This window comes from Lonchura striata, chromosome 5 (assembly GCF_050655825.1).
Source record: "Lonchura striata isolate lonStrDom1 chromosome 5, ASM5065582v1, whole genome shotgun sequence".
NCBI lineage: Eukaryota > Metazoa > Chordata > Aves > Passeriformes > Estrildidae > Lonchura > Lonchura striata.
This window is the reverse complement of record NC_140707.1, coordinates 50,756,528-50,776,481: the sequence shown is the minus strand read 5'-3', so window position 1 is coordinate 50,776,481 and position 19,954 is coordinate 50,756,528. Positions and strand designations below refer to the sequence as shown.

Below are 19,954 nucleotides of genomic sequence, written 5' to 3'. Positions count from 1 at the left end.
AGTTAATAACACCATTGAACTAATCTAATTGCAGTAAATTATTAAATGATTCAGAATAAAAGTTCTCCCTTTAAAAAAATTATTTTTCTTGCACTTTGACATACAACTAAGACCTTCCATATGGGACAGGTGCTCAGCAGTCTTACGAATCTGAAAACGAAACAGCCTGAAGAAAAGTGCAAAACATCTCTATCATGAAATGGATTGGGTTGGAAGGGACTCAAAAATCATCTAGCTCCAGCCTTCCTTTCACTAGATTAGGTTGTTGAAAGCCTCATCTCTCCTATCATTAATTTCATAATAAACACTTACTAAAGCCTTAGGAAGTCTAGCAGTTATTTTCTAAAAATGCGGTCTTGATGAACTCTTGCATTCATATCTTCCTAATTATTATAGCCTTTTATGCTGATTCCCAGAACTTAATATCAAACCAAATTTGACAAAATTGTTCACTGACAATATTTGGTTTCAAATGAGGAAGCTCTGTAAAAAAAAAAAAACAAACAAACGAACAAAAACCCACTCATGCTTTAACTTAAAAGTGAGCAATATCACAAAAATAGTGAGGGGTAAGTACTAAAAAAAAATTATCACTAAGCTCATCTGACACCACCAAAAATACTGAAAAACAATTATCCAAAAGTTTATTTGAGGATAAAAAAAAGATTGGTCAGGTGATGGAACAGATCTCTTCCTGGAAAGTAACATATAGGGAATACCATATTCACAGGGAAAGGGACAATCATCCATTTAAGAAAAAGAAGTCCACCTACAAAAACTGTGGTAAAGGTACTCCAAATAACTTGTTCCACATGAGCTCCTACTATCACGGTGTGGGCAAAAGAAATTAAGCCATTACCATGTTGATTCAAATGGATCCCATAGAATGCAACTCCTATTCAAAATCACAGAACCAGGCAACTCACCGAAGCATTTTGAGCTCCTGGGCAGCCTTCAGAATTATCTCATGCTGTCTTTGGCTTAGGACCATCACTCCTCCCAAGGACTGGTCAGAGTCCAGGTTTGAATCTGCTCCCAGCATATCAGACGAATGTGAAGGGGGAGGAAGGGATGGATCTGAGTGGTCATCCAAAGACCGCAGTCTCTCTCCATCATCGGGATACCACCTATCCGACAACCGTTCCCTCTCCCAGTCAGTCCTTTCAGGAAGGTAGTCTTGCTTCTCCCGCCATGTGTCATATCTCTCCGGATATTCTCGAATCCTAAGCTCCCCCCTGTCTCTGAGATCTCTGTCATAATGATCTCTGTTTCTATCATCCCTCCACCTATCTTCACGATACCTGTCCAGAGGTGGAAGGGGTGGTAATGGTGGTAGAGGGGGGATATCCAGGTCACGATTCCCCATTTCTCTGTCATCCATAGGTCTCATGTCCCAGTCTCTATCCCATTCTTTGTCTAAACCTTGATCATAAATATCTGAGGATCTTCCAGTTCTATCTAGATCTCTCTCTAGTTCCCTTTCTCTTGGCCTTTTCCAGTCATCCCACCATGAATCTCGCCTGTCGTGATCAGATGATAAAGGAGGTAGTGGTGGTAAGGGAGACAATGGAGGCAGTGAATGGTGGGATTGCAACCTGTCATCTCTGTCATATGCATGTGCAGAATCATCCTGATAATCAGAATTGTGATCTCTCCAGTATGGTTCTCTTTCCCATTCATCCAATTGCTCATGCTCCAAAGACGGGTCATCTTGACTATCTAAAGGAAATTCCTCCTGCATTGTATCATCTTCATGACCCCAAGAACCCCTGAATGTTTCATCTCGATGGTACGGAGGCAATTTGTCAGGGTCATCTCCTAGGTGAATGGGTTTACCCATATTGCCTGTTTCAGATCTTCCTGCTTCCCTCTCATGGCTATCTCCTCTTCTGATGGGACACCTCTCCCGGCTACCTGCCCGCCTGACCAGGTCCCTCTCACGGCTACCTGCCCGTCTGACGGGGACCCTCTCCCGGCTACCGGCCCGCCTGACGGGGACCCTCTCCCGGCTACCTGCCCGGCGCATGGGCTCCCTCTCTCGGCTCCCTGTCCCTCGCATGGGCTCTCTTTCCCGGCTACAGGCCCGTCTGACTGGGCCTCTCTCCCGGCTTCCTGCCCGTCCCCTGTCCCAGCTGCCTGCCCGTCCAGGGGGCTCTCTGTCTCGGTTAGAGAATACCCTCTCATGGCTATCTGACCGTCCACCCAGCCCCCTCTCTCGGTTTCCTGACTGTCCATCTGGCATCCTCTCCCTGCTGCCTGACCGTCTATCTGGCATCCTCTCCCTGCTCCCTGCTCTATTGAACATTCCCCTGCCACGGATGGATGCCTGCCTAGCCTGCCCTCTGCCTCTGTATACATATCCTCTACCACGGCCATCATCCATCCTGCCCATTCCCCGGCCATAGCCATCATCCATCCTGCCCATTCCCCACCCACCGTCCATCCTTCCCATTCCCCGGCCACCATCCATCCTTCCCATTCCCCTGCCACGGCCCATTCCCCAGCCACGGCCATCCCCCTGCCCTCTGCCACGGCCCCTTCCTCTGCTTCCTGGTCCTTTTCCTCTATCTTCATGCATGAATGGCCCTTTTCCTCTGCTTTCCGGTCCAGGTAAGCCCTGGGTGCTATCTGAAGCAGTCAACTGGCCATCTGGTGAATCCAAATCCTGATTTCCTGTTGCAGGGGCTACTGTATTCTGGTTCTGAATAGGTGGTGTGGGTGCCTTGGACTCTTCTGCTTGCTGGTTGGGATCATGTGAACTCCATGTCCACTTTTTAGGAGGGTCTGAACTAGGTTCTTTGACTTCAGGTTTGGATGGTTCCTGTTGAGTGTCTGTCAGATCCTCATTCGGCTCAATGGGACCTGCACTCTGTGCATCAGGAGTAGACTCAGTTCTGCTTACAGACTGCTGATCACCAGCTGTGTCTGTAAAAGGTTCTTTGCTTTCTGACTCTGAGTCTATCTGTGTCTGCTGCTGCTGCTGCTGCTGTCCCAAATGAGGCCTGGGCCCCATCCACCGTGGACCACTAGGTCGGGAACCGTGTCCATGTGACGCATTTGTTGTATAAAATTGTCCTGCTGGTCCTCGTGGGATAGAGCCCCATCTACTTGAAGACTGTCCATCTGTATTCTGTCGGTCAAAACGTGACCTGTATCCTTCTGAGCGCTGGGAGTCAAAACGAGGTCCTCTCTGTCTTGAGCCTTCAAATTTATCATATCCTCTTCCTCGAGGTCCATCAAATCTACAGATGACAACAGAAATTTTAGTCAAATAACATGTCATATAAAAGTCCTATAGATTAATTTTGCACAAAATAGAGAACTCATGTCTAAAGTCAAGTTGCTTAGATGCTTGGGATTCACAGTTGTACATCACTGGATGAGTCAGGAAGGCCAAAGCATGGCTGAAACTGAATTTTCCAAGGGATGCAAAGAGTTCCAAGAAGGGCTTCTATAGGTATGTCAGCCAGAAAAGAAAGGTCAATGAAAGTGTACCCCTTGGACAAACACAACTGGAAAACTGGTAAAAATGCATGAGGAAAAGACTCAGATACTCAACTTTTTTGCCTTAGTTTTCACTGACAACCCTATACCTCCTGAGTGGATGGATTGCAAAGCAGGGACTAGGGGTGCAAAGTCACTCCCATGATAAGAGAGAAGATCAGATTAATGATGACTTGAAGAACCTGAATATATGTAAGTATATGTATTGACATATACTTACATATATGTAGATACATATATGTAAGTATGAGACCTGATGAGATACATCCCAGAATACTCAGGGAATTTTCTACCATACTTGCCAAGCCACTCTCCATGATACCTGGAAAATGGTGACAGTCAGGTGAAGTACCTGATGACTGGGAAAAGGAAAATACTGCACCTATTTTAAAACAAGGGTAGAAAGAAGGACCCTGGAAACTACTGACCTGTGAGTCTCACCTCTGTGTCTGGGAAGATCATCCCAGAAGCTATGCTAAGGCACACGGAGGACACGGAGGTCATAAGAGACAGCCAGCATGACTTCACCAAGGGCAAGTCCTGCCTGACCAACCCAGTGGCCTTCCACGATGGAGTAACTAGTGGACAAAGGAAGAGCTATGAATGTTACCTGTCTGGACTTCTTTAAGGTATTTGACATGAAAAACATCCTTCTTTCTAAATTGGAGAGAGATGGACTCGATGAATGCAACTATTTGGTAGATGAGGAACTGGCAGGATGGTAAAATCTAGAGATAGAGGACAATGGCTCAATGTCCAGAGAGAGATCAGTGACAAGTAGTGGCCTTCAGATGACTGGGATGAGCACTCTTTTTATCTTCATCAATGACATGGACAGTGGCACTGAGTGCACCTTCAGCAAGTTTGTGGAGGACACCAAGCTGAGTGGTGTGGGTGACATGCCTGATGGACAGGATGCCATCCAGAGGTGCCTAGAAAAGTTTGAGAAGTAGGCCCATGGGATTCTCATGTGGCCAAGTACAAGGTCCTGCACCTGGGTCGGGCAGCCCCTGGTCTCAGTATAGGCTGGGTGATGATGGGATCGAGAGCAGCCCTGCCAAGAAGGACTTGGGGTTACTGGTGGATGAAAGGCTGGATATGAACCAGAAATGTCTGCTCACATCCCAGAAAGACATCCTGTGCCTATCATTTCATATCACTGAGCTCTAAACCAACACGTCAGGGTCAGCTGGTGAGAGCCCAACAAGTGTGAAGGTCCTTGTTCCCCTAGCCTGGCAGCCAAAGAAGAGGTCTGGAATGCGTGAAGTCGAGTTTTCAAGGTTGTTTATTCTTTCTTATCTATAATATTGTCTCTCTGACCTGCTGAAGTCCACCTAGTACAGAAGCCATAGAAGTGTGCCTTGAGTCCTGGGTGGCCCCCACACTATATACTCAAAATTACATATTGTATGTTTACTGATTTGTGCCAATGCCCACCACCTATGTTAAACAGTGAATCTCTACCTTAAACCAACAGAAAAGTGTCACCACCACACCAAGACATGAAGGACAAGAAGAAAGTAAAGAAGGCTAGGACACGCCCAAATTCTTCCACCTTGTACCCCTGAATTACATTCTAAAAAAACCTAAAATTCTACTTTTCCACCCTGTGTCAATTCACCTACTACACTACTCAAACCCTTTTGGCTTGTAATTCCTCATATAGAGTTGGCAGCCTCTCCCACGGGCTAAAATTGAAGCCACAAGTGTTTTTGACTTCTTGCCAGGGTCCCTGATCCCCCTGACGGGGTCTTGAGACATCCAAGGCAGCCAGAGGGATGTCCTGGATTCCAACACCAACACACATAAAAGACATGCACTAGTAAGTAATGAAAACAGTCTGTTTAGAACTGTACATCCAACAAATCCCCAGAAACAGAAACACTTCTTAAAAACTACCAGGAGGTAGAAAATGATTCATTTATACAAAGCTCATGTACACTGCTAGCAATTCACAAATTATTATTCATGACTGATTGCTTTGGAAGCAAAGAGAAGAGGAACAACCATGAAGACATTACTGTAAAGTCTAGCAGAGTATGCAAGGATAGAGACAACTGAACAGAACACCACTGCCCTTTGATTCAGCCGACATCACACCAACCCATCTTGAACTAACGAGCAGATAGAACAGATGTAGTTTTTGCACCCTGATATGATGTATTAAAGAAAAATATTCAAAAAACAAGATCTTGGATTAAATTATATAACAGGTATAAAATCAGCAAAGACATACCAAATATTTACAACAGCTTTCCTATTTTCAAAGATTGATCATTGTGTCTTTGTGAATGAAAAGAGGCAGCACCTCAAGCACTTTACAAGAAAAAAAAATACAAACTACTCTAGATTATGCTCAGGTGAAAGACATCTATGTATCTTGCTTTAAAAATATAAATACAGAGAACATGGTGTTCTCTGTGGTGAACATTAAAAGCAAAAACTCCACTGAACAAATAGACACTTCACACAACCTCAAAAAGATTGAGAAAAAGATATGTATTTCATTTCTTAATAAATCACTGAAAATCTTATAGCCTGAAATATGTATACATCAACAAAAACATTCTTACCTAGGGCCTCTAGGGCCTTCAAAACGTGCTGATCTGGGAGGATCTGGAAGCAGTCCACCTGACCTCACTGGTTTATCCTGCACAACAGGTGTGTGTGCTGAAGATACTGCAGAAGTGCCTTTCAGTTCCCCACACTGTTGTTCAGATGAAATATTTACAGTTTGTTTACTAAGATGACCTTGAGACTTTCCATGGTCAGATGAGCCAAAGGATGAACCTACTTGAGAATGGTAAGGTGAATAGCTAGTTGAACTAGCTATTTTTGATGCATAGGTACCAGGCGTGGGAAGGAGAGCTGGCCTTGGTGTTTCAGTAGTTTGACTGCTTTGAGAACTGGATCCTGAAGGGACAGAGGAATTTGATAACTGAGAAACAGAAGAGAGAGGCGGGGGGACCAGTGGAGGTGTAGTTGAAGGTAAAGTTGGAGGCATAATAGGAATGCCACCTTGGCCAGTTTGGGAATATGGAATAAATGGAGGTGGCAGCGAAACATTTGCAGGATATTGATTCTTCAGATTTTGGAGTGAGGTCACTTTTTCCTGCAGATGTGACTGAGTAACCTTCATCTGTTCATCCCATGCTTTCCACTGCTTCTCATACTCTTGAAGCTGGTCTTTGTGAGGGTAGGTTTGAAGCTGATGCTGCCACTGCTGATTCATTGATCGCTCCCAATCTTTATGAAGCTGCTGGAACTGTTTTTGCTGTGCCTCATAATGTCGCAGCTGCATATCCACTGACATTGTCTGCAATGAGATGACAAGAACAGGTTCAAAATACCTTAGTTAGTCAGTTACTCTCAAAGCCATGTATTTCAGTATCAGTTGTAATATCACAATTTCTGATGACGTGGGCACAAACCTGAGGAAGAACTACACCGAAACAAAAGCAAACACCAACAGTGACATCTAAAGGTATTGTGAAAATCTATGTATTTTATGACTATATACTACATCTATGTATAGAAGACTTCTATACATATGTATAGAAGTACATATACATTTGTGGACTTTGTGTCCACAAATCAGTAAACAGGACTGCTGAAGAAACCTATAATCTGTATAAACTGTATTAATGCTGCATCCTAACAATGGCTAAACCCCAAATCAATCTTCACATATATACATTCCGTGACTATTTCTCAAGGTTTCAGTTTCTGCTATTAACCTGCTCAGTATTGCCTCAGCAATCTGCAATTATTTTTCTCTAAGCCTTTACCAGATCTTATTTGCACAAATGAAGCTTCTTTCAAGTTCTGTCTTTCATTATTTGAGGATATTGTAATATTCACAGCTTGATTTTGCCTGAGATTTTTAAGGTTTACCGGAAGAGATTTAAAAAAACCACAAACATTCAGACAGCCCAACCTACAAAGAAATACCTATATACAATATACAAACTCTACCAACCCAGTAAGAGTTGACTCAACTCTCTAATACAGTAATCAACTTCTACTTAAAAGCTTAAAGGTTACAATACTGGTTTCAAGTGATTACTTGAGTTAAAAATAATGGGAGATACAGATCTCTTAAATTACATTTACTGTCTATTTTTGGCATCTATATTTATCATTGTACATACTTATTTTTGTAAAAAAGAGCAGCTTCCAAATTACTCTGTGCAATCATCTGTTTACCTGACCTTTCTGAATTGTTTCTCCAGTGGCAAAACATTCAAAGCTGAGTAAATTCAATATTGTGTTCAGCTTTGCTCCTGTATCACCTAGGTACATCTGAAAAATCTTACAAGAAGTGTAAAATCTTGTATTTCTCATTCTACTGAAGCTTTACCACCATCTGGCAATGCTTTTTTCATTCTGAAGTTGAGTGACAGTAGGGAAAATAGATATAAACTTCTACCCAAGCAGAAAACATAGCTAGACAAATGAGTCAACCATTACAAATTATTCAACTATGTGTTTTTCAGCAGACTATGTGTGCTGGGTCACCCAGGATGTGTATCAAACACCACCTCCTTAGTGTCTCACCTCTAAGTGTGGAGGCTGTTGCATGATCTGTTGATACTGCTGTACTATCTGCTGCAGCTGAGCGTGCTTCTGCATTATTCTCTGATACTGGAACCCAACCCGCTGATGGGGGTGCTGCTGCCATTGAGCTGCTGCTGCTTGCAATTGCTGTAATCTCAAATCCTCCTCAGGGTCATCAGGAGGTTCGATATTGAGCTACAGAAAAAGGCAAATACTATAAACAAAGGAAAGTTGCATCTGGAAAAAGATACACTTGGTCACTATACATTTTACAGGAACTTCCTCACTGTTCCTTACTGTATCACTGTACTTCAGTGTTCCAGCCACCCACAGCTTCTAGAAGGCTGACTTTTATCCCGCCTTTTCTGAATGTGAACACATTTTTTCTTAATGTGAACAGTCTAATCTAAAGGTTAGGCTGATGGCAATGACATTATTCATGTATAAAGAAATAACCTACAGGAAAGAGATTAATGAAATTCTGTTATCTGTCACTCACAGCAAATGTAATGAGAAATTGTGTTTTTTCATGATGAGGTAAAATAACTCCAAGGGCATTATTTCTGCCACTTTGTAGGAACCTGCATACTGCAAGTTAAAGTGGAGCACATACTGTTCAAACATCAATCATGACCTCCATCTATTCTACAGTAACTGTTACTGAGCATGCTGACGAACAAACCTCTGTGCAAAATTCTTGACTTTCAGACCAACTCTAATGCACAGAGAGAAGGGGAGCCAGAATGCACAAAGTGCCAGAAAGAAATGAAGAAACAGTGTCTTAAACATAGCATTCCTCAGCTACTGAGTACCTACTTGATTTTACACTTCAATATCATGAGGTGCTCTCGCAGACAAAGATGACAACATTGTGGATGGTGTGGAAAAGTCAGCTCAGACTTGCTTGGTGCGTGTATGGGTGAACATGTAATTTTATATACAAGAAGTGTATCTTCTAATTGGTGCAGCTTTAGCAAATTCTTTTTTACGACTGCTTCACAATATTTAGTTATTGTTACAAAGTATACAAGAGAATTTGATGGCATTAATTTTCCTGGGGTTTTGGCTCATCTAGGACATGAATGGAGTGGCGTCACTTTACAAAGCTTACCTGAGTTTCAGTGGATGTAAGAGAAGACTCATCTTCTTTGGATGCTGGAGGCAGGGATTCATTAAGAGGAGGAGGTTCAGACTGCTGAGTTGAAGCACTGATTTTCTCTTCTTCAGACTTCACTCTCTGCTCATCCTTCACTACTGGACTTTTCATCTGCTGCTGTCCCTGAGCATGGGCTTTTGCCCTTTGCTGCAGGCTAAGCAGGTGCTGCTGGTACCAGTACTGCTGCTGTTCCTGTAATAGATGTAGATTTTCTAAGTTTCACAAGAAAAAACAATAGAAAATCATTAATTATAGTCACTAGAGTCATAATGTAGAAAAGTTTTTAAAACTGTTTTGAGGAAAAACTGACTTCTTCAGCAACAGTATTGCAATGATGTCAGAAGATCAAATCAAAATTCAGAAACTACTGTGTGATGCACAGAACCCACAACAGAATTTACTTTTTACCCCAACAAGCTTACTATTCTATAACTATAGCAAACAATACTAACAAAAATCTGGAGCACAGGCAATAATAAGCAAAATTACTACAGACATGCTGTAAGTACCATGTTTATTGGTTTTACAGCTTTTTATATCTAAGAACTACAGTAAAAAGGGGGAATTGTACAGAAGAGATTAAGAGGATGAACAGAGAACACAGACATCAAGTAGATTCAAAATGGCAGCTGAGAAATCGTAGTGAAGATGTTTGAACAAAGCTATGGAAAGAAAAAGAAGAATCAGAACCAGGATATAGTGAAGATTAGTATCGCCTGAATTAAGAGTACTCAAGGCAGATGACAGAAGCTTCAAAAAGTAAGCTGCCACTAACATAAAGAACAAAGACTAGAGATAAGTATCTCAACACTTAAGTAGTAGTGTCTTAAAGAGACCTGAATAAGAAGCAATGGTTCTGTGTCTCTTTCAATATGAGAAATATCTGGTATCCAAATAACAGAAAGACAGCTGTGGGAGGCTACTCTTCACCTGACATGGTCTTGTGCCACCAGAGTCCCTACCACAGACCTCTCCAAGGGCTAAAATTTTGCGGATTCAAGACATAGCTCAGAAAAATCTACATATTTTGAAAATAAATGCACCATTTACAGCTAAGGCAGCTCCTGTATCCTAGGAAAGTATTGCTACACTCTTGATTTTTAAGTTGTTCTCTTAACATCTGATTTTAGTCACTATCAAAAATAAAATGATAAAATACTCTAATTTTTGGTCTAACCTGGTGCAACCATTCTTGTGCTCTCAATTCCATTACCTCTGAGAATCTGTGACTGACCTTTCTTTCCATCCAAGCATGCACAGTTAAGAAAAAAACACCTATATAAAGCCAAGTTAGAAACAGAAAAGAATCTAAAAGATGCAGGCATTTTAAAATAAAAGTGTGACAACACAAAAGCAGTAAGTGCTGTCTGATGAGATTTCTCAAAAGTGAATCACTCTGGCCATCTTACACAGGTTTAAAAGAAGAGTAACTTTCTGCTAGAAACCTACCTCATGCTCAGATCAGAAACAATGTTTTCTCTTGGTAGGAAATACAAATATGGAGCTGTATTTTTTAAAAAAATACTTCTGTAACTTGGAAATTAGGTTAATGAGAGACTATGCTTCACAGACTTTAAATTGATCATGCAATTATTCATGCCATAAATCTTTTTAACAAGATTATGTCTCAGAAGAGTTCCATAGTTTTGGGTGGAAGATATGCATTCACACTGCAGCACAGACTCTGTCAGAAACCTTCAACAACATACTGGAGTAAGTGCAACTCAAGGGAGGAGCATAACTTTCCCAGCTATACAAAACCTGATTCAATTATCCATCTCAAAAGGGACTCACTATAAGGTGATTTGCCATCATGGTGCTAGATGCTAGGATGGGTGAGCACATTTTCTACTGCCACAAAATTGCTGTCTCCACAGATCCATTTTGTTTTCTCCGCATTCCACCAACTGGACATAGGGCTAGAACTCATAATATGACATGGGCTTTCCAGAGCTATAGTAATATAATTACCTATTATTTTCAGCAGATGAATCAATGACATCTATTACTGTGCTATCTGAAAAGCATAAGAAAAGCCGAAAGGTAGATTGTTACAGCTTAGTTGGAGCAAAACAGAAGTGCTAATGTAGAAAATCTTTCCTGACGAAGAATTCAGTCACTGAGTGCTTACCTCCTCACAATGACTTTGTCATTCAACTGAACTTGTCATCTTTCAAGTCCAGTTAAAATCCTTAAACCCACGGAATACACAAGCATCAACAGAGGCCTTTTCCCATCTCTGGCTGACCAAGAGACTAGGCCTGTAGCATTTTCAGGAACACTGAAACCAGCACTATCAGCTCCTGACCACAGGACATACCACCAAACATGCTAATGTGAAGTCCACACCAAAAGACTACTCCAAAGCTAATATAGGTGACCCTAGGCCATAACATAATACCTATTTTGGGGGACACTATGTCCTTTCCAGGTGAAAATTGCAAATGAATGCTTTAGCACCCTCTACAAAACAAATGGGCTGTTTAAAGAGTGCAGCAGTCTGCTAAATAGTGAGATGGTAAAGCTGAGGTAGCTTTGACAGATGCAGATAAAATGCGTATTTATGGGTACAGATGTACCCATGCATCCTTGGAGTAGGAAGACTATTGCCAGCAGGTTGAGGGAGGTGATCCTGCCCTTCTACTCAGCCCTAGTGAGGCCACACCTGGAGTGTTGTGTCCAGTTCTGGGCTCCTCAATACAAGAGAGACTTGAACTCCTGAAACAAGTCCAGTAGAGGGCAATGAAGATGCCAAGGGAGTGGAGCATCTCTCTTTAATAAGAACAGGCTGAGGGATCTGAGACTGTTCAGCCTTGAGATGAGACAGCTGAGAGGGGACCTCGTCAATGTACACAGGTATCTGAAGGGAGGGTGCCAAGAGGAAGAATCCAGGCTCTTCTTGGTGATGCCAAGGAATGAGGAAAGGGGCAATGGGAGAAAGTGATGCACAGGAAGTTCCACCTGAATATGAGTAAGAACTTTTTTACCATGCAGGTGACTGAGCACTGTAACAGATTGCCCAGAGAGACTGTGGAGTCTCTCCCTGAAGACATTCAAGAACTGTTTGGAATACACAACCCTGTGCCACATGCTCTGGGATGACCCTGCTTGAGTAGGGAGGCTGAACCAGATGACCTGCTGTGTTCCCTTCCAAGCTTACCCAGTCTGTGATATGGTAAACAAATAGCAGCATACATTACCCAAGTATCAGATAGAACATTAAGGAAATACCACAGTTATTTTAACTGGATTTGACAAGAATCCAGCAAATTAATCCAACTATATACTCATGGAAGAAACAACGCTAAACTCGCAATACTGTCAAGGCAAAGAACAGTATCTTAGACAGGAAAGAAGATAATATAACACCAACTCATAGTAAATTGCATAATCTGAGTTAAGAGAAAAACACTGATATATTTGTCTGCAGCCACTGTTACTGTGGGATGAGAAACATAAATAATTGCTTTTAACTGCCAGTTTAAACAACAGCCTAATAGGATACTACAATAACTAATTACACTGTTTCTTCACTCAGCTTTTCAGATTACTAAAAGGCATGAAAGCATCACTACACTTAGCTTTTCCTATGCCTATTTTGCAAAAGCTTGTTATTCCAAATCCTGTTTTATTTTACAGCCTAAGATAGCCAAAATCGTATTAATCTGTTATAACAAAGTTATGACCAGGAAAATATCATATTCCTTTTGAAATAACATTGAACTGTGAATGAGAGCAAGCAAACTACTCAAGATAGTTTACATAAACACTCATAAACCAGACAATGTAAACTTCAGCAGTGTTCTGCTGCTTCCATGTGTACACCACAATAAAGCATTATTTGCAACTCTTCTGGAGATATTTTACCAATATTTTATCACTGAGCTCAATAATTTAAGAAGTCAACAAACTGACTCAATACCAAATTAACACCACTTTCTACACATGACTTTTTGAGGTTTTGGTTTTGTCATTAAAAAAATAATTCTTGTTATTATCACTGTAAAAGGTCAATTAGTACTGTCCAAAACCTTCATAAAATTAAGCTAAATGAACTGAAAGCACTACTTTGCCAGGCAGTAATTAGTTATATGGTACAAACGTAAAAATGGCATGTCCTAGCAATCAGCAATTTAAAGTGTCAGTGACTTCAATATGACACAATAGGATTTTTGCAAACTTAGCTTCAAATTAGAACACTAAGATCAATTTATCAAAAAATAGATTTAAGTAAAGAAATTTCAAAGTATGCAGTTCAGTTTTGTTCTTGCAGGTAGATCCCCATAAGATAACGCTTAACCCATGCAAAAGCCCCAGTGAATCTGCCTGACCCATGGACATAGCTGAAGGCCTCAACACATGCACCTTGCTGTGCATGTGGAACCTTAAGCCTGGATTGTCCCTGACAATGCAGATGCATGGTCCCATCAAGTTCACTGGAACTGGTCTCATTTAGGAAGTGAAGCATGCAAACATTTTGCAGTATTTTGGCCCTAGTGTACACATAAAAATCATACAGCTATGACATTTTTCAGTTCAACGCATTTCAGAACATTTCCCTACAATTTGCCCTATGCAATTTTATACTGGAAGATCAAACACATGTAGCACAAAATGTGGATTACGTCTAAGTAGAGGGCAAGTACGTACTTCAAGAGAAACATTGCTGCAGCTTTAACTGTGTGTGATAATATTAAAACAGTCACAATTCTACACTGATCAGGTAGAAAACTGTAACTCAACCCCTTAAAAAAAGCTGTAATAAAGAACTCACTGAAGACAAGTGATATCCCACAATGTGCAACAAGGAAACAACCTGATGCATCTCACAACAGGCCAGACAAAGCCAACAAGGGTTAGAGGCAGGTACAGTACCCACATGCTGTACTTTGGAATACATTTTCCAGAGACCAACACACACTCAAGAAAATTCAAGTCAGCCTGGATTTACATTTTTCCCTAAACAATTTTTCTCGAGAAATGACAATTTGTTACATCCCTACAAACACCACTGGATAAGAAGGTACCCCTGAGCTGTGCCATTGCCACACTTACATGGATTGTGTCCAAATCCTTTCAATACTATGCAAATACGGTGTGTTTATTAACTGCCCTTACTCGGGGACCTTTGCAACACCCCGTACCTGCCAGCGGCTCATCGCCACCGCTGTCCTGCGACTCCCCGCTGCCAGCCGGGCGGCCTTACCTGGGGAGTCATGGTGGAGGGGTCCGGCTGCTCCGTGCCACCGCCCTCCTTGGCAGCACCTTGCGCGGCCTCCGGCTGGGCAGCGGCAGGCGGGGGCAAGGACGTCTGGGGCGGTGGGAAATGAGCCTGCGACGGCTTGACCGGGGGAGGGATGGAGGGGGCCAGGGCGGGCTGCGCGGGCTGGGAAGGAGAGCCCTGGGAGGAGAGCAGGTAGGGCTGGGGATGTGCCATGTAGCCCTGCGCAGGAGGCGGCAGGTAGGGCTGGGAGGCGGTGACCGGCGGGGGCTCCAGGTAGGAGGGCGGCGGCTCGGAGAAGGAGGGGGGCGGCTGGGAGGGCTGCGCCCGGGGCAGGTAGGGCTGGAGCGGCGGGGACTGGGCTGGGGGCGGCTGGGCGGGGGGCAGGTAAGGCTCGGTCTGGGGCGGCGGCAGGTAGGGCTGGGCGGGGGGTAGGTAGGGCTGGGCGCCGGGCTGCGGGGACTGCGGCGGCGAGGACAGCTCCATGTCCATGGGCACCGACTCGGCGGGCACCGGCTCGCCCCAGTCGCCGTGCCCGCCCGGCGGCTCCTGCCCGTCGCGGTCCCGAGCCGCGGGGGGCGGCTTGCGCGGCGGTGGCTCACGGTGGGCGTACTGCTTCTGGTAGCTGCGGACCGGCGGCGGCACCGGCGGCACCGGCGGCTGCTGCTGCCAGTCGGTAAAGGAGCCGGGCAGCGGCGGCGGCGGCAGCCCCGGCGGGGGCGGGCCCGGCGGCGGCGGGGGGCCCAAGAGTACGGACTGCAGCTGCTTCTGGTGCATCTGCTGGAGCTGCTGCAGCTGGGCCAGGTGCTGCTCCTGCAGGCTCAGGAACCCCGAGGAACCGGCGGGCGGCGGCGCGGCGGCGGGGGGCGCGGGCCCCGGCGGCGGGTAGCTGGGAAGCGGCATCGGCGGAACGGCGGGAGGCGGCACGCTGGGAGGAGGGATGGGCAGCGGCGGGGGCGGGATGGAGGTGGGGGGCGGCGGGTAGTGCCCGGCCGCCCCGTACAAGCCCCAGGCCGGGTACATGGCGGAGCGCGAAGCGGACACAGGCCGCGGCGGCGGGCGGCGCACGGCGCCTGCGCGGCGAGGCTCCGCCCCCGCCGGGCAGCGGAGCGTGAGCGCCGCGCCAGAGCGCCCCGCTGGGCGGGTGCAGCGCCGCCTGGCGGGCAGCTGCCTGCAGCGCCGGGCCGGGGGCGCGGGGGCGACACATGGCGGCCGGGACAAGAGGCGGCCGGGGCCGGCGGCACGGGGCGGGCGGCACGGGGCCGGCGGCACGGGGCCGGCGGCACGGGGCCGGCGGCACGGGGCCGGCGGCACGCCTTCCCCTGCGGGTGGGGTGCCGCCAGGACCCCGCGAGCTGGTCAGTGTGTGGCGGGCGCGGCGCTCCCCCTGGCCGCGGTGTCCCTGGGCGGCGGCGTCGATGCCCTCGGTTACCCACGCCGAAGCATGAGTTGAACATACAATATGTTGTGTAGGCAATATGATTTATGCAAGTGCTGAACTGCTGTGGCAGGGCAGACCGCGTACGAGTGAATTCCAGCAGCTGGGCAGTGGAGCCTGGCGGCTGCGGGTCAGCAGCACGCCAGCACGCGGGGTCCCTGCTCCGTGTCCTCTACACGCACAGGAACCCCGAGCCATTTCTGCCCTGTTCACTCTAGTTCGTGCCTGTTCAATCAAGGATCCCTGGCCAGTGGAGAAAGGCAGGTGTGCAGGAAAGGTCCTAAGATTTTTCGTCAGGAGAAATATCAAGAAAATCACATTGTTAGGTAGAGAAGCTTTATTCTCTCTGGTAGAAAAGCTGAACTTTATGTTCATTCGTTGTTAAATTTCAGGAAGTCTACAGAGGAGATACACCATGAATCTGCAAGAAAATATTTGACTAAATTCAACTGAGATGCAAATCTTTAAGAAAATGATCTTAATTTGATATTAATAGAACTGTCTTTTCTATTCTTTAGTAACCCTTCATTTTATTTAGAGATGATTATTGATCCTTTTCTATTTAGGATGGTCTTAGATTTCTCTTGCAGTGAATATGACTTTCAGATAGCATTTGTGTTTTTACCCCGCATCTACTGTTCATTATACTGTATTTAGCATTTCTATACCCAAGTTCTATGGGCCAGTTTACTCACTAAGCTTTTGAAACTCCGTCCTTCCAATATAGGGAATTCCTGTTGCAAACATCCTTTAATTTATCCTCCTGATCTATTCATTGTATGTAAGTTCCCTTGTGATCAGTTTACTAACAGTTATTTCCTGCAGGCAGGTCTCTCCTACTATTTTTGCTGACTGTTGTGGTTACTCAATATTGTCAAGAGACTTCTTTTACTTCTCTTGTGAGGGAATACACGTACCTAAACGTTTTCAGGACAACTGTTTTCCAGCCTACATTGTAGAAGCCAAAATGTAACTTCCAAATAGCTTGACAGATGCTTCTTCAATACTCAAATCTGGTTTGGATTGCACTACAGTTGACTCCCACCAGACAAGACACACTGGCCTTACCCAATCTTACAAAAAAAACCAACCCTGTTAAGTTCACATTATGCCCTATGATTCTTCTATTCAGAATATGTTATTTTTATTCTTTTATTCTTTTCAGTCTGTAACATTAAAGGGTGCCATCATGTTGGTTTGGGTTAATTTTTTTTTTTAATAGCTCATGTTTTCCTGCTTCTAAACACTATTATACCACATTTCAGTTACCCCTCAATTAACCAGTGTCACATCTTGGATCAGCAGCTTAAATTTCTTCATCTGGTAAGCCTGTAGTAATCTTAAACCTTCTGGTGGCTCCAGAAAGGGCTAGAAATTATTTCCTACCATTTTTTGCATATATTCAGATTTTCTTCATGTGGTGGTCCCATATGTTCTCTGTCTTATGAAGCTATGGAAACCGGCTACAGCAGGAGACAGTATGTTAGCAGGGAGGCTAAATTCTCTAATTACTAAGAAACACTGCAAACACCTGATATCTAAGTCCTGTGCATGTTTAAACCAACTACCAGAGTTGAATCGGGAAGAAATTACTCTTCTGGTTTGGACTGACAGAGTTTTGCATTTGTGGGAACATCAAAATATTCTAGTTTACCAAACTCTTTCCTGTGACAACGATCTTTCCTCCTCTCATATACTGTAAATTGGATCAGACCCTGGGATGCCATTGTGTGCATGGAGTAAATATTTTCCTCTGAACCAAGTGTTTGGTACACAGGTTGTCTGGCATTGCAGGAGAAGCAGCTGATCATTCAGGTGGTCCCGTCCTGTCCTATTTATCTTCTGACCAGGCTCTTCAAGTTAATAGCCAAGTTTTTTCTTACCAATTATACTCAATTAATGAAAATTTCCTGATGGGTTTTCTCACTGCCAATATTTTCTTCTGCTCATCCTCCAACCCTCCTAACACATCTTTAGCAATTGCTAACCATTGAAACAGCACTGCTAAATCCACCATTAAACCGTGTCTCTCAGCACCACATCCACACTTTAATCCCAGGGATTCTACCACTGTTCTTACTCCTCCACAACGACTGTGCTCCCAGCCCACATTAATACCTTTGCCCTTTAGACACTTCCCTTCTTGGCCCTGATACATAACAGAAGGGATGAGGCTTTGAGGTGCATAGGACCCAAACAAACAGGAGCAAAAGACTTGTCCCAACCCAACCCTGCCCTGCCCTCCACCACTCTAAATGTAAGCAAAAGGACGGGGCTGCCGACTAACCAAGGACAGAAAGAGCAGTCTTAGCAGACACTTAAACTTCATTCACTGTGCTGTTGAATAAAAGCCTATCAATTCTGAATTTAAATCCAGACTGCTTTTCCAGAGAAAGCCACCAACAGGTGCAGGTCTGATGTCTTTTTCTGCAGAATGTAGATTCTGATTTGACTAAACAGGTGTGAGGTAGCTTCCCAAAGGAATACCTAGGTGTACTCCAGGTGCAGCAGTAAGAAACTTTTAAAATCTCTTGTGGTTTCATTCTCAGAGTTGCATCATCAATATTTAATTCAAAATGCTGAAATCACTTTTTCCAATGGTCCCGATGCAGAGCTAGGCACATTTTTGGTCCTGCTGCCCTCTGTTTCCCATATGCTTCTCCCAGCTATAGGTAATCAGACCAAAGCAGAGGATGGATGAATAAAACCAGACTCTTCCAAATAGCTTTTTCTTAGAAAAACAAGGTTAAGAAGTCAGTTTGGTGTTATCCACAGTCCTATGAGCAGAGTTCCAACAAAAGAAGAAAGGAGGAGGGTAGAATCAGAAGGCCCCTTATCCTGGCTCACAGTCCTGGCATTGATGGCTTGACTGGACAGATTAGAATCGAGGAGCTCCATAATCATCTGGCATCCTCTCAATATTGTACCTGAGAAAGAAGGAAAACTTATGAAGACAATCTACTCCACAATACTCCCCATCCCACTGTGGTAATGCACCTACCCCCTCTTCCTCCTCAAGGCTGCACTATCATCTCAGGGATTCCTGCTAGGCTTTGGCCTTTGTGTAATGAGTTAGGTGGTGAAGCATCCCTTGAGCACACCAGGAAGCCTTGCATGGCTTGGCTAAGGTGAGAACAGCACTGACTGTACTGGGATCTCCCGTTGCCGGTCTGTGGCGAAGGATGAGATTGTCAGCCATCCTCTGACAATCCTATCAAAGTTGTGGCCTCAGTGGAATGGTACCAATGTTACCAGAGTTTTGGAAACTCTAGTAGTTACCAGTCTGGATTATGGCCAAGATGTAAAATTTATGCATGACTAAAAGCAATCGTCTTGTGACCCTATAAGCAGTGGTCTTAAGGTGAGGCCTTTCGAGCTTTCCTGGACTGCCATGGCCTGCACCAGCACCTCTCTCTGAGCAGAACGCCTCTTGGTCTCAAGGCTGAGACACTTGAGGATTGTCACTCAAGCCTTGCCTGTTGAGAAATGCAGAGACATTGCACGTTTCATTGAAGCTAAGGGGAATTTTTAACTCGTACCTTTATATATTTACATCTTTGTGTCAGTGTGCATGCATGTGAATTGGCTGATATACTTTTTACTGAGTATAGAATGAACATTGCTTCCTGAAACTATAGTTAAGTCACTGTTATAATTATAGTAAACCCTATTGAATCACTTTATAAATGTTAAATTAGTCAATGATTAAGTGCTTCCAAAATCTAATTAAGACAGAGACTGTTGACTAAGTCTGGGACTAAGACTGGATGCAGCTGCACCTGGACTCCATCAGGAGGTTTGGAAAGCAAGGCAATCCTTTCTGAACCTCATGACTCAATGACAGGGTCGTCCTTTGCACTTCTGATCTCCATGCAAAACATTCTAAAGTGATTTTAAGTCAATTTTCCTTTGTATGTTTCATCCATGTAGTAATAGAATGAACCTTGCCATTAAAAATCTCACTACTACAATCTTATATTGAAAGCTGCTTTTGCTTTTCCCTGTGATTCTTCAAGTGGACTAAAGTATTCATTTGTGACACCCATGCAGCAACAGGCTTTCAGGTAAACTGAACAGTC

The 19,954-nt window shown here is 44.3% G+C and overlaps 2 protein-coding genes across 10 annotated transcripts in view; both read right to left on the bottom strand.

Moving 5' to 3' along the window:
- YLPM1 (YLP motif containing 1) overlaps positions 1-15,476 on the bottom strand; it is a 36,520-nt gene extending 21,044 nt beyond the window's left edge. For all 9 annotated transcript variants that reach the window (XR_014955705.1, XR_014955706.1, XM_031504975.2 and 6 more), the window contains exons 1-5: positions 14,424-15,476; positions 9,173-9,409; positions 8,062-8,256; positions 6,078-6,820; positions 927-3,242 (exon numbers count right to left, since the gene is read on the bottom strand). Coding sequence is in view for 7 of the 9 variants with exons in the window: in XM_031504975.2 (XP_031360835.1) it covers positions 927-3,242; positions 6,078-6,820; positions 8,062-8,256; positions 9,173-9,409; positions 14,424-15,461 (4,529 nt within the window). In the remaining 2 variants the exon portion in view is untranslated. The remainder of the gene's footprint in view (positions 1-926; positions 3,243-6,077; positions 6,821-8,061; positions 8,257-9,172; positions 9,410-14,423) is intronic.
- Positions 15,477-18,406: 2,930 nt separating this feature from the next.
- The window catches only part of FCF1 (FCF1 rRNA-processing protein), a 7,094-nt gene continuing 5,546 nt past the window's right edge, over positions 18,407-19,954 (bottom strand). Inside the window, exon 9 of the mRNA XM_021542770.4 lies at positions 18,407-18,802. Within this exon, the coding sequence (XP_021398445.2) occupies positions 18,754-18,802 (49 nt within the window). The 3' untranslated portion in view covers positions 18,407-18,753. The remainder of the gene's footprint in view (positions 18,803-19,954) is intronic.